The sequence below is a fragment of the Pelobates fuscus genome, chromosome 9 (genome assembly GCF_036172605.1).
Source record: "Pelobates fuscus isolate aPelFus1 chromosome 9, aPelFus1.pri, whole genome shotgun sequence".
Classification (NCBI taxonomy): Eukaryota; Metazoa; Chordata; class Amphibia; order Anura; family Pelobatidae; genus Pelobates; species Pelobates fuscus.
In genome coordinates this window covers 70,726,682-70,741,318 of record NC_086325.1, presented here as the reverse complement: position 1 = coordinate 70,741,318, position 14,637 = coordinate 70,726,682, and the positions used below count along the sequence as shown (strand labels likewise).

The 14,637-nt window shown below is 36.6% G+C and overlaps 1 protein-coding gene across 1 annotated transcript; it reads right to left on the bottom strand.

Annotated features, from left to right (window-relative positions):
• Nucleotides 1-7,106: 7,106 nt before the first annotated feature.
• On the bottom strand, nt 7,107-14,637 carry LOC134573768 (uncharacterized). The gene is made up of 9 exons (XM_063433546.1): nt 14,548-14,637; nt 13,964-14,077; nt 11,545-13,230; nt 10,916-11,015; nt 9,660-9,808; nt 9,356-9,468; nt 9,126-9,215; nt 8,909-9,031; nt 7,107-7,447 (listed from the first exon to the last, which is right to left on the bottom strand). The coding sequence occupies exons 1-9, from the start codon at nt 14,612-14,614 to the stop codon at nt 7,253-7,255; spliced, it is 2,637 nt and encodes an 878-aa protein (XP_063289616.1). The 5' UTR covers nt 14,615-14,637; the 3' UTR covers nt 7,107-7,252.

Genomic DNA, 14,637 nt, shown 5'->3' with positions numbered 1-14,637 from the left:
AAACTGTAATCCTAATGCTTTATTGTCCTCTTTCCTCTGCAACGCTCTCCCTCCGCCCTTTGAATAAAGAGTTAAAAACCCTTTTAACACTTTCCTCTTTCCAGCACCGAGGGTCTTAAGTGCTGGCTTGGTCTCCTCCTCCAGAGATGTCACGCCAATGGGGGAGTGGGGGACTTAATAGACATGCACCATGTGTGAATTAGAGCTTAGGATTTTGAAGATGCTGTGGTCTGGGTGCCTAAAGTGTCCCCTTAATGGTAGATTAAATTCATTGTTACCATTAAGTAATAAATAGGTGTTTCTATACAGGGCTCAAAATTTCCAATTGACCATTAGCCACTGGTGAGTAGAAATTCATCCCTGGTCAAAGTGCCATGGACCCAGTAACGTTTAGGCTTGTCTAATAGCCTGTTTAGTAGAGTTGAAATGATGAGCTCTGATGTGTTTACTTACTGCTTCTCCATCTGGAAAGCTTCTTACAGGTATTTGATCAATTCCTGAATTTTTACTCAGCTCTTGTATGTATGTTAAAGTTGTGGAATATGTGACATATTTTCCTGCTCTGAAAACTTCTGCAGAAAAAGCCATATTCTGATAAATTGTTCAATGCTTTCAGTAAATTATTGTAGTTGATCAGAATATCACTTGATAAAAAAACTGCATATTTCCCAACTGCACAGCATCCAGAGAAATAATCATTATTTTTAGGTAACTTCCCCAAGTTTTATATCTGGTCCCTGATTCCTAGTGGCACAAGAAAAATGTTCCTCCAAAGTGCAGATTAAGTTTGTTACTAAATTCACTTGCAGCTGTGAGCATTTTTGCCCGTATGCATGCACCTTCAGCACCAGTTGATACATGGGCATCTTTGTTTTTTCCTATGGTGAGTTGTCTTTCATTCTAGTGCACGTAACACTAGCTGCATCAACATTCACATAAACTGTACTAAAGACAAGTCCAAATATTATCCTTCACATCATCTTCTTTTTTTTTTTTTCATTTGTATTTTATTGAGTTATTATGAATATTGTTTCCAATATATGTGAATAATATATATACGGTCATATTCCAACAATAACATAGGGCATAATTACTGAGATAATACAAACAAACCTATATATATCTACTGCTAAGGGTATTCATCTCTGCGTTCTGGAGTGAATGACTAGACTCAAGCTAACCCAGGGGTTTTCCAAGCTCTGCTCGCTTGGGCTAAGTGGGTCACAACTTGGGTTTGGGATTGTAAACTGGGATTCATCACCAGGAGGCAGCTCCCACAGATAGCTTGGGCAGTCTTTGCACTGTGCTGGTCTTTGATCCGCTAGTTTAATGCAGCCGGGGGGATGTCTTTGGCGGTGGCTGGGGTTGCAGGCCAAGATTTTTGTAAAATACTTCCGGATCCTCCGATTAATTCAGGATATGGGATGTTGTAACGGAGCTCCCTGTACCCCAGCTGGGTACCTCCGCCAAGGACCGCTTTGTAGCTAGAACAGGGGACTAGCTCTATTCCCTCCTAGGGAGTGGATGACACACAGTCCTGGGAGCTCTAGTCCTTACAAGGACTTTCCCTGCCAAATCCTCCTCCAAGAACTGAAACAAGCTGCAACAGTGATTACCCCTTTCTCCTCCCAGTAACAAGATGACACAAAGTTCTGGGAGTACAAGTCAAAAACTGAAGTTTATTGGAACACACACAGCTTTTATGCAATAGCCCCTACAAGGGGTCTCCCACACAAAACAACAGGGTAATCCCTCCCCTGTTCCTGAGAGATAATTGAGTCATAAACTATACAAACTCAATTATCTCCAGGTACAAAAAACACACAATTTACAAATGCCCCAAAAGTACCCCTAATATCCATGGAAACCCCCACAAAAGTCACATCATTGGATAACCCCGATCTGGGTGACCAACATATCCAAAAATCAGCCAGATCGGTTCGGTAGTTGAGGAGTTTCATGGAAGTCAACTTTTGACCGAGGCTCCTGCTAAAAATAGTTCCATAAAATCAGTGCTAGTTTCTGTTTGGTAATTCTCGTTATTTATGGCTAGAATCGTGATTGTCTTGTGTCTGTTGCGGAACTTCACACAGAGACGTCCGCTCTGTCTCTCAGTCGGCCACACCTCCCTTCTCATCATCTTTTAATAGGTACATTTAATCTTGGGGAAAAGAAAGTCAAAGGCATGATGTATATGCAGTTGTATCTACACCAAAATAAAATAATTTTTCATCACAACCTGTAATTTTTAACTTAAAAAAATAACAACATTGTACAGCATAATCTGCGGTTTGGAAAAAGTGAATAATAGGTTTTAGGAAATAAAGGAAGGAAAAATGATCTGACAATTTTTATATTTCAATGAATTCATATGAGGTCTGGAGGTCCTAGGCCCTGTCTCATCTGCTACCTCCTCCGACCGTGGCTCGAATATGGAAGATTTTCCCTTGGGCATTGATGATCGGTTGAGAGTTTCAGTACATAGTATAGTATTTTGATGTTTTGTGGACTTAATAATTCGGGTTATTGTGATTGAAGGCTGAAATTGCGCAGAACAAGCAGAAAATAATGGTCATCATTGAATTTTATAATATTCTGCCTTTCTTCTATATTGAAAATAAAGATGAACATCATTGTGACTTCTAGGGATCATATATCTGCATGTAGTGGGATAATGGCTCTCAATTCATTCATACTAGGATAATTCTTTGTCTTAATGAAAAACATGCTATCTAACCTGAACCTTGCCTATCTTCTTGAACTATGAATGTCAGACACCTAAAGAAATGGATCATAATATTGTTTGAGCAGGGCCCTTGATTACCTCTCCTTAATTTTAACATTTTTAATAGTTTGTCATAGTGTTGACACTATACAAATATTAATAATATTAGTGATATAATATTTGACATTTAATATAATATTGACATATTTGACAGTGATTTTTTTTCTGTTAGAACCCTCCTTTCACAAGACTGTGTGGGCATCTATAAACATCATTTGACTCATTAAACAGGTGCCCTCTTACCTTCTCACTGCAGTTTATGGCAAAATGTGAAGTAAATTAAGTTTACTCTGGTGAGGATGATCAATGTGGACTTAAAAACTTGGAAAAAAATGTCATCATTTTCATGTTTTTACCTGGCAATTTATTTGTATCCAAACTTCACATCATGTTGTTTTCTATGCTGTAAAGTTTCCCTATCCTATGAGACCCCCTACTTGAGCGTACTCTGCGTTCTATATTTAATACCTGTATCTTATTTTATGAATACCTGTCATTTATATAAGAGATTCATATTAATTTCGGGCAAATTTATTTACTAAAAATAAATAAAACTATTAATATTAACTTCAGTCAGTATATGGAACAAGAATCATTACTTTGTGCCAATTGAGATGTTGCAACACTTTCGTCAAACACTTTAAATGTATTTGTGCTACAAGACCTACTGTAAAATGACAGGCAACAGAACTTCATGGCGCATTACGTATGGCTGTGGCATTTGTGTTGTGACTTCTTGCTGATTATTGGACTGTTTCATTTTGACCTAAGTGTTTGATATTTTTGCACTTTGTTTTTTATTACAGGCTCTTTAACATATTACCCACCAGTAAACGTCCAGAGGATAGGTGTTAATTAATATTTATTTAAATTGCTTTAAATGTTATTTTGTGAAATATTTTTTGAATTTATTTTGTAGCTCCACCTCTTTAGGTTGTATGATTTTTATTGTGTAATTAATTTCATATTAGCTAATTGTGTTGTTATATCATGCACAGCACATTTATAACACACTGCAGTCTACACAAACAACTAATTTTGGGTTCTTAAACATAGATTGTTCTCCGATATCTTTTTTACCATTACCATTTCATAAGTACCGTGGCCAAAAGTACTCCAACCAGACTCATGACTTCCTGTTTCAGAAGTTGGCTACTTTAATTTTCTGTGTGTGTTATTAAGTTGTTTTAACCATCTACATGATAGTATGGAGCACACTATATTCCAGTTGTCACTGTTACATAGTTGATTAAACATCACTAACACACAAGGTCTATAATCAAATGTCATGAACAATAAAAGAAGGACGATCACTAATTCTTAAAAAATATATATTTTAATAGACACAACATGCTTTACAAATATTATATAAATAATTATATATACAAAATGGCAGATTATTCATTAACAAAATACATATTTAAAAAAAATATATATATATTTGAACTTTGTGTCCATGAGACCAGCTCATGCACATACAGGTGGAAAGTTGTCTAATTTTGATGTTTGTGTTGTTTTGTTAAGAACATTTGTTATAAAAGTGTAATCATTTTTCTTCGTCTTCATCTGCAGTGTATCCACCATTGATATAAGTTTTTTGTCCGTTATTGTCACAGTTTGTGTTTTGAGTCTCTTGTGAATTGTCAAACCCTTCGGTGAGATTCTCGATAGAAGCAGAGAAGGCATGATTATCACAGCCTAGTTTGCTACCGATAGGGGCTACAATAAAAATTCCCTGGATAGAGAAATCCGTTCTATTAGCTCAGTGCAGCGTAGTTCTTTGTTAGAAGACAAAAGTAGGGTGAATGAAAACCAAAACTTTAAATCATCTTTCATAACCCAATATAATACTGATCATCATAAAATTAAAAAAAGTCTACAGGAATTCTGGCCCATTCTACTCCAGGTCCCAGTTTTAGGAGGGTCTCTATCAGACCGCCCTATGGTGATCTACAAAAAGAATAAGAATTTTAAGAATCTATTGGCTCCCAGCTATGCCATTAAACATCCTAATACCCATTTTTCTTCGACCATTGGCTTTTTTAGAGGCTGTGGAACCTGTAAAGCCTGCACCATCACATCATCACTTAAAACCAAGGCCTTTCATAGTAACATCACAGGGGAAACATTTAAGGTGAAATCTGAAATTAGTTGCCACATGGACTATGTGGTTTATCTACTACAATGTCCGTGTGGCAAACAGTACGTTGGACGGACAAAGAGGATTCTAAAGGTTAGAATACTTGAACATCTAAATAACATCAAGAAAAAAATCCCAACTCATTCAGTTTCGGCCCACTGTTCCAATTGTCCATCATTTTCTTTCCAGGAATTTAGTTTTATGGGCATTGAAAGAGTTTTTCCATTCTGGCGAGGGGGTGATAGAATCCAGAAGTTATCCCAGAGGGAAACCTTCTGGATACACAAGTTGAAAACCCTAGAGCCTAAGGGTCTCAACATTGGTATTGACTTGGTTTGTTTTCTGGATTAAGTTTTTTATGTATCTTATTTTATTGGGTTTCTGTTATTTTCTAATATATATATTCTTTTTCTATATGGGATATGTGGACGAACATGCACAATTAGACTGTTCATCACGTATATTAGTCAAAATCGTATTAGGGAGTATTAATTTGTTATACTCTGCAATTAGGTAGGAATTCTAAAAATATTACTCTACTTATATTTGATAATAAAATGCTAGGAAATAACCCCATTATTTGGGACATTAGATATATGTGTAACTCCACCCAATATTGGAGATTTTTTCTATAGGAACATCACAAAATCTAAAAAAAATGCACTAATTTTAAAATTAACTATCATTAAATCACTTTTGTGGCACCAATCACATCTCAATAAATCAGTGGATATTGATTTGGGATATTAAATATATATATAACTCCACTTAATATTGGAGATTTTTTCCATAGGTAGATCATAAAATTGATTAAAACGTACTATAACTCCATCTTACACTGGAGATTTTTTTGGGTACATCACAAAATTGACCTAAATTGATTAAAATATAAAAATATATTATTCACAAAAAATAAAATATATTATTCACAAAATTTATTATTCTTAAAATTTATTCTTACGACATTGATCACATATGAACAAATCAATGAATATGAATATATATACTATATAGTCCAGTTGTGTATGTTACACTTTGTATATATGTTTTTTCCTGTTAAGTCCATATACACCAAAAATTTTTTTATTTTGTTCATCTTTCACTTTAAGAAATAGTGTGTGTCACTGTTCAACATAGCAGACAATAAGCGATTGATTATGCAAACAATTGTTACTAATCTCACAAAAATATGCAATCAATAAGGTTATTAATATTATTTTCTCTTCAGTAGATAGAATATATTGTTTTTTCCGGTTATATATTTGTGCTGAATTATAACGAAGGTGGAACGCATATGAACCGCTGGTGGAACGCAAATGGAACGCAAGTGGAACGCGGAAGTGCGGTTCAATTCCCACTTCCGGTTCCGGTTAGCCGAACGCGCCAAAATTTGATTACAGCAATATGAAGGAGATAGAAAGCAGCTGTCCAGCTCCCTCATGGAACCTATCAAGCAACGGATACTGGACACCACCCACGGAACCACCAATGGACATAGGGAGTAGCCCTATTTAAAGAGGACTTGGGGATGGGGGGAATAGGATGTATTTTTCACATGCTGTAATTGCATATTGATTTTACTTTATTCTGTATACGGTCCCTGATGAAGTTCTTTGCAGAACGAAACGCGTAGGACCATACCGTTTTTTCTTTTTAATATATTTTATATTGATGGTGATTATTCACTTTTAATCAATAAAAAACATCGTTTTCTACCATTACCCGTTTGGAGTCCTGAGCATCATTAAGGAAGCCGATAACGGAGCCAAGGGATTACCAACCCCCCAATCCATCTAGGGGAGGCACCCTATGAGCGATATATTCTACTCTATTCTATTAACTTCCAGCCGTATCCCGAAGTTCTGTGTTGCTTTTTGGTTATCTTTGTATGAAAAGGTCGTCTTCTCTGGGTAGCGATCTTGGGAGGCTGTATTACAATTAAGTTAAGTACTTTTATACATTTCACTACGGTTACTGTCCATAGTAGTGTGTATATTGTATTGTACCACTTGTCACTGTTACATAGTTGATTAAACATCACTAACACACAAGGTCTATAATCAAATGTCATGAACAATAAAAGAAGGACGATCACTAATTCTTAAAAAATATATATTTTAATAGACACAACATGCTTTACAAATATTATATAAATAATTATATATACAAAATGGCAGATTATTCATTAACAAAATACATATTTAAAAAAAATATATATATATTTGAACTTTGTGTCCATGAGACCAGCTCATGCACATACAGGTGGAAAGTTGTCTAATTTTGATGTTTGTGTTGTTTTGTTAAGAACATTTGTTATAAAAGTGTAATCATTTTTCTTCGTCTTCATCTGCAGTGTATCCACCATTGATATAAGTTTTTTGTCCGTTATTGTCACAGTTTGTGTTTTGAGTCTCTTGTGAATTGTCAAACCCTTCGGTGAGATTCTCGATAGAAGCAGAGAAGGCATGATTATCACAGCCTAGTTTGCTCTTTTGTTGAACTTGGTTTAATATCTGTAGTACCTAAAAAAAAAAGAAAAACAGAGAAATGCAATTAGACAACAGACAAAGAAAATAAAAAATAAACTCTTACTTGACAAGCTCCCAGATTTAGAATTGCTTTATGCACATTTATAATAAAAATTGTCTTACAATGTGCCTAACCATTTTTAGGCATCTATGTTTGTGCCAAATAGCTACCATACAGATGCATTAAAATCACTCCTTTTGAATTCTCATGTTTTTTTATAATGTGAAGTTAATTTATGTTTTCCATCTCCCTGCTGAGCTTGGCATAAATTTTATTTGTGTACATTGTATCAATGGGACCATGGATGCCCAGAAAAGGTCCACGAGTAATACTGTGATCTCTCCGATCTCTAGAACATGTCAGAAACCCTGGTATCTGGTATCTATGCCAGTAACAGGCAATACACACCATTAGAGAGAATTATGCACGTAAGATTAATTTCAAAGAGCAGCTACCCTCCTATTAGTCACCAATGTTTAAGAAGTGTAGGTACCTTTTGTCCATAAGTCTCACGATAAATATTTGCATGTTCCAAATGTTCATATTACTCCTTGACAGTTACTAGAACTGTGTTATGGGGGATTTCTCATGGGCAAAATTAATCACTACAGCCTACTAGATGCTGAGCTTTGTTGCTAATGGCTAATTCCAGTTTTGGGACAGATGGATGAGTGTTTGCAAACAGAGACAGACACAAACACAGACAGACACGCATAGACAGGCCACTTATGTGTGCTTGTTCCTCTCTGCCATTTCATTATGCAAATTACGTAAATAAACAATCTGAGAAAGGAAAAGCAACTAACTTTATGATTTTAACCTCGGTGTTGCAAGCCTAATGTGATTAGTTCATCAATGAGTGTGAGCAGGTTAGTTTTATGTTATACATGTATGGCTCAGTAATAATTAAAGGATCACTCCTCTAGTGTAGAGTATGTCTCTCCCTCTCTTCTTTTTTTTTGTTTTTTTTTTCCTTTTCTCAAAGTGACGATTTCAATAGAAATTTTCACGTTTATTATTGAAATCTGTTACACCTGCCTGGTTATCAGTCAGACAGCCAGAAGGTGTTTCTTTGGCATAGCTTAGCTCCAGCAAGTAGCGTTTCCCCAGGGCCTCTGCTTCTGAAATACTTTGAAGTATAACTATTAAACTGTTAACATAATCTACAATAAAGTGTTTTTTTTATTAACTCAGGGATAGTCCGTTCATTTAGCTTAGACAACTGACTTTATTCTAAGTGTTTATTACTTTATAGACAACTCTCCTCTTTCTTAGAAGCATCTTTTTTTTTTTTAAATGGGGACAGTAACTGTTTCCAGATTTTGAACCAGTAGTTACTGCCACATTCTATAGGATTCCTTTTTCCGATTATGCACCCTCCATCCTTTGTGTACCTTCTCTCTGGACTCATTCATCTTTATATTTAGTACAAGTTAATTTTTCTCTTGATTTACCTGTGATTTTGGTACAATGCCAACCCTGAAGAATTGAATGATTCCACTCTCGATTTTTGTGCAGTCCACCACCGTAGAGGCGATATTTTCTGGGGACGCACCATCACATAGAACGCCATCAACCTGTTATTACACATTAATTTTAGTTTTTTTTTTTTTGGTGATTATTAAGTAAGAATATTACAGTGTTAGAGTGTTACATCAAGCCATAGCTTACTTTTTCTCCTAACTTTGCATAGACTTGATTGTGATGTGTTGTATCTGCTTCTCCTGATGGATTGGCTGATGTAACAGCAATAGGGCCAACCTAAAAAATAAATTAAACAAATTCATGCATTTTCTAAAATGGATTTAAGCAATGTTTAAATGGATAGAAGGACAGATAGAGAGACAGTCAGAGACATGTGCCTGTTTTTGGCCGGAAATATATTGTGTTTTTAATCTCACCATATCAATCAGATGTGTTGTTATTGTGCAGTCTGGGATCCGAATGGCAATACTTTGGGGGGTCCCAATATATTTTGACGAGTCCTTGGCTCCCAAGAAATCCAGCCATTCACCTATAATACAAGAAACTATATATGAGCTTAAATATTTACATATGTGAACACCAATTTAAGTGTTAAGTGAATTTATAAATAAAAATGTAGATACAATGATATAATGTAATACACAGGTCTGGATTTAAAACATTTTTTGGTTTTGTTTAGAAAATATGAAGTTCAAAACCGTTTTCCAAATATGTGCTCACCTCTTGGGATAACCAAACTGATTGAAGATGGCCAGGCTGCCTCCATGAAGTCCCACAAAATAGGGCTAAACAAATGCTTTGCTTGTTCTAGTTGCTTTAGACTAGATATCCAAAGTGACATTGGCCGATCTTGAGCCTGACGCTTTGTTCTATGTTAGAAGTAAAAAATAAATATAAATACAGTGAATATCAGTAGTGGTTTAGAAAGACCGTTAATGTTAACTTTTATTTTATTTATTGCAGATTAAATCTGTAATCTGGTTTGAAATCTGTTTATAAAAAGGAAGTGATTAAATGATTTCAAAAGTTGATTCACAAGTTACATATAACATGTCCAATCTGACATAATGGACATTGATAAAATGCTGAAATGATTCAATTTAAAGGACCACTATAGTGCCAGGAAAACAAACTCGTTTTTCCTGGCACTATAGGGTGTTTGGGCCCCCCCCAACCTCAGGGTTCCACTCCCGCCGGGCTGAAGGGGGAGGAAGGGGTTAATCACTTACCTTTCTCCAGCGCCGGGCTCCCTCGGCGCTGGGGAAATCTCCTCCCTCTTCTGACGTCATCACTGAATGCGCATGTGCGGCAAGAGCCGTGCGCGCATTCAATCAGTCCATAGGAAAGCATTCTCAATGCTTTCCTATGAACGTCCAGTGTCTTCTCACTGTGAAAATCACAGTGAGAAGCGCGGAAGCGCCTCTAGCAACAATCAGTGAAACAGCCAATAGAGGCTGGATTAACACTTATGTTAACATAGCAGTTTCTCTGAAACTGCTATGTTTACAGCTGCAGAGTTAACCCTAGATGTACCTGGCACCCAGACCACTTCATTGAGCTGAAGTGGTCTGGGTGCCTATAGTGGTCCTTTAACGGCAAATTAGATTAAAGAGACACTCCAAGAACCACAACATTTACAGAAAAATGTAGTGCTTATTGTAGTGGTTAGTGAGCTAGGAGAATATGGGTTAAAATACTCCTTTTTTGTAAAATTATTTGCAAGTGATTCGCTGGCACCAAACACCCGCACCTTTTGCAGGTGATATCATATTGTGGAAATTTCACTTCCTCATTAGTTGTACAAGTGTTTACATGGATTAAACACACACTGAGTTATGCACCCGAAACCCTTTAAACTTCGATAAACCTTAGTGGGTATGGTGCTTGGAGTTTTCCTTTAACTCATGAAAGTCCCTAAAGAGTCAGATTCTTAAACAATTTACATTTTATATACTGCAAACAGTAGTGGTACATACTTGTAAGCTTTCTCCACTGCATCTGGCTGGTTGCAGGCAGCCACCAAAACATACACGGTATCAGTTGGGATTCCACATATGCCACCATTTTTCATAATATCTAAAAAAAGAAGTTATGATATCTAAATGAATTGCCTACTTCGATGGGGATAACTGTTGTGAATTGCTGCACTTAACAGATTTCATTTATAACTCTTAAACATTACAAACTTCCAAACATAACAAAGATAACTGTTTAAAACAGATTGTGATTTGAGGCTAACAGTAAAATTGAGGTTGAAGGTTGACTTAGTGGATGCAATCTCTCAGGATTATTTGCTAAAGGGAGAACTGAAAGCATAGCTGACTTTTGGAATTGTCCCAATTCAGCTTACATTTGAATTCACTTTGAACATCTTTATCCAATAATCCTGTGTGTGCTTTGTTTTACCTGATTCTTAAAAAATAAAACAAACACGCATATGACAGGTCAGCTAAAATGATTATTGCTAGCAAAAAATAGTGTTGGAATAAAAGATTGCTTTAGGTTTGAGTAAGATAAGACTTCCAGCTCTCTGATACAATAAGCAGGAAACATTTAATAGTTTCCTCTTTTTGTAGAATAACTGTAATTCTGAACTTCTAATTACCTGCAATCTGTTGGACTGAACTGGTCCTTGTGGAAATCAGATGAGGGCACTTTGACTTTACTTTTGTAAAGCCACTAATTTTTATAAAAGGGCTACCAATGGGGATTTGGAATCCTTCAAAAGTGCTGTTAAATAAAGTTGCAAAAAAGCAATAGAAACTAACTAAGCCAAATATAATAGTAACAGCAATATCAAAGCCGGCTGGCAAGCTATTGAGTGAGTCTAGAAGAAAGCTAATGAGGATAAGTTGAAAGGTCAGAGAATTAAGAAACCAAGCTATTGATAAGAAAAGTGTAGTAAAGAGAATGAAGCTGTTGAAGAGAATAAAACAGATAATACCTACAGCAGAGTTGAAACCTCTATCTGGTCCATAAAGACCACCATATCGAGTAATTCCCCAGATAACCCACATTATGCCATATAAAATAAAAGCACTACTCTCAAGAGTCTTTCCACGCGAGAAAGCAACAGATCCACATATTAGATTATAAAGTCCTCCTGCGACTACTACCCACGGTAACACTACTGTAACAAGAGGTGCTGACGGGTTACCGGGCATTGTAATAGCAAAAGCTGCAATAACACTGCCCGCATGTGCAAGCACATCAGCATCAATATACTTTGAGTAGCCAAGGAACGGTTCATTGACGTCCTTTCCTTGACGAAGTTTTATAAAGTTTTTGCCTATAAACAATTTTTGAAGGGTTCCTTCACCGGTTGGGATCTGCGCTGAAGACTTTCCATTGAAGAGCTTAATGAGAACCAGTACTGCAGACACCACATAGATGGCGACGTTAACGCCTTGTGACCCCACGTGGAAAAAAGCACTGGGATTACAGGCCAAGGCAATGCAGTACGCAACAAAAAAAAGTAAATACACACAATCCGCCAAATTTTTTATGCATGTGAAAAGCGACATGACAAAAAATAGGATGGAAAAAACTACAAATAGAGGAACCGGGAAATTTAGATCCCCTGTCTCCAAGTATTGGTGTAAAAGTGAGTAACCTTCAGCAAATCTCAAAATGGAGAAAAAAGCAAAGCATGTGGCATCGACCATTTTGTAAGAACGGTATGACAAAATGCATAAGCCTGTCTGGTAGACGGCGGCAGTCCAAAGCCATGCCACTTGGCCAATAAATAGATTATTTGTTATCAGTAGAAGTCGACAACCAAAAACACTAGAGGCTACCATGTTAAGCAAAAGGCAAGTGGTTGCCAGTTCTACTTTATTGGAATTTTGCACTACTGCACCTTGAGCTTTACCTTTCGTTTTAGACAAGTCTGTTCCTGGCAGTCTAACTTTCCCCTTAATGAGGTAGAAGAGAGCCCGACCACTGAAAAAGTAAACCCCAATGAAAGTGACAATTAGATAGTTACAGGCAATAGCAGAAGGACCAACACTGCTGTTATAGAACATTGCAATTTCATGAGCAGATGACAAGGAAAGAGCAAAAGCCATCAAAGCAACAACAGCTTCACTCTGAAGGATTCCCACAATCCCAATAATAAATAGCCCTAATGTGAAAGCTGCTAGCCCTGGAACCATAGCATTCTTCAAGTCTGTTACAGCCAGGACATTGTTTCCTGCCAGTATGAAGTTGACTCCAGAACCACACCAGAGAGATGACACAGTCCAGTAAAATGTGACACAAAGTGAAATGTTTCCATAGCTTTTCCGGATTCCTGTGTGAAAGAAGTACATTTAGAGCTTTAACACATCAGAAGAAATTAAACCACATTTGTAAACACTTTATGTGTATCTCACATTGAAATGTCTAAAACATTATATATATGATGACTTTTGTACAGTAGGATTCTTCTCATCCACTCAAAAGCAGTGATCTGCCAATCAAATGTTTCTGATACAAATGCTGTGGACTCACACAGCATCTGCCATCAGAATACATCGCATGCTAACTCCAGACATCAGATTCAATGACTGGATCTATATTGGTCAAAAGTCCCTAATGCCCTCTGAAAGCCACTGGTATACCCCGAAACAGCAAACTGTAAATTTGTGCCCTTTATCAGAAAACTGTACTCTTTACAATACCAAGGCTGCAGGGGGCAGCATCTGTGCCATAAATTCACTGCATTAAAAATAAGCGATTTTGGTGCTGAGATCATTCATAAAATATTCGTACAGTAGCTCTCCTATTAAAACTCACTGGAATCTTACACCACCAATTTCTTACTTATTTCCTCCTATTTGCTTGTAATACCCCCAAATTACTTGTCAGAATATTTTCATTTCGAGAGGCAGAAAGAATTAAAATGAAATCATCTCCACAACAATACTATCATTACAATTCTAGTTGCAGTCACACATATAACTTGTTCTATTCTGAAACGTTATCACAATATTATTAGGTTTATCTCTGTCTCAACTACCATGAGAACGTTTTGAAACACATACCTGCATACACCAAGACAGCTGCTAAGATAAGGAGCAGGATACCCAGAGCTGAGCTGGAGATGAGATTATCGGTGGTGGCTCTGCTGTAATGATGTATAGCGAGAAGCAGCGATCCTAAAACATATTTTTGACATACAATTAATATCATATTTACACAGTCAAACACTCATAACAGATAGATAAAACATGTGACGCAGGGTAAAATTTAGGAAACACACTGGGGGTGTAAATCTGACTTAATTTCAACACTTTTAAGTTAAAACAGGTGCTATACTGGAGTAAAGTGTTCGTTACTTTGAAAACGTTCTATTATTAGTTTCCATGGTGACAGCTTCTTATTTAGAACGTTGCCTCAGAGCATCTCCCTAATCTGGGATACATCTCCCTAATATGGGATACATCTCTCTAATATGAGATACATCTCCCTAATATGGGATAGATCTCCCTAATATGGTCTATCACAGCTTCTTTGCACTTGGCTCTGCAATAAGGTCTTTATAAAGCTACGTGTATGAACACAGAATGATATGTACAGGGACAGCTGTCTAAGCTATAATATGTTACCGCTGTACAGGTTTTCCTACCTGCACTAGTAGCCAAGATGCCGATACTGTAATGGAGTGACTCTCCCCTTCGCTCTGATTCAGTCATTTTGTAGCTGTTTTAGCTGTCAG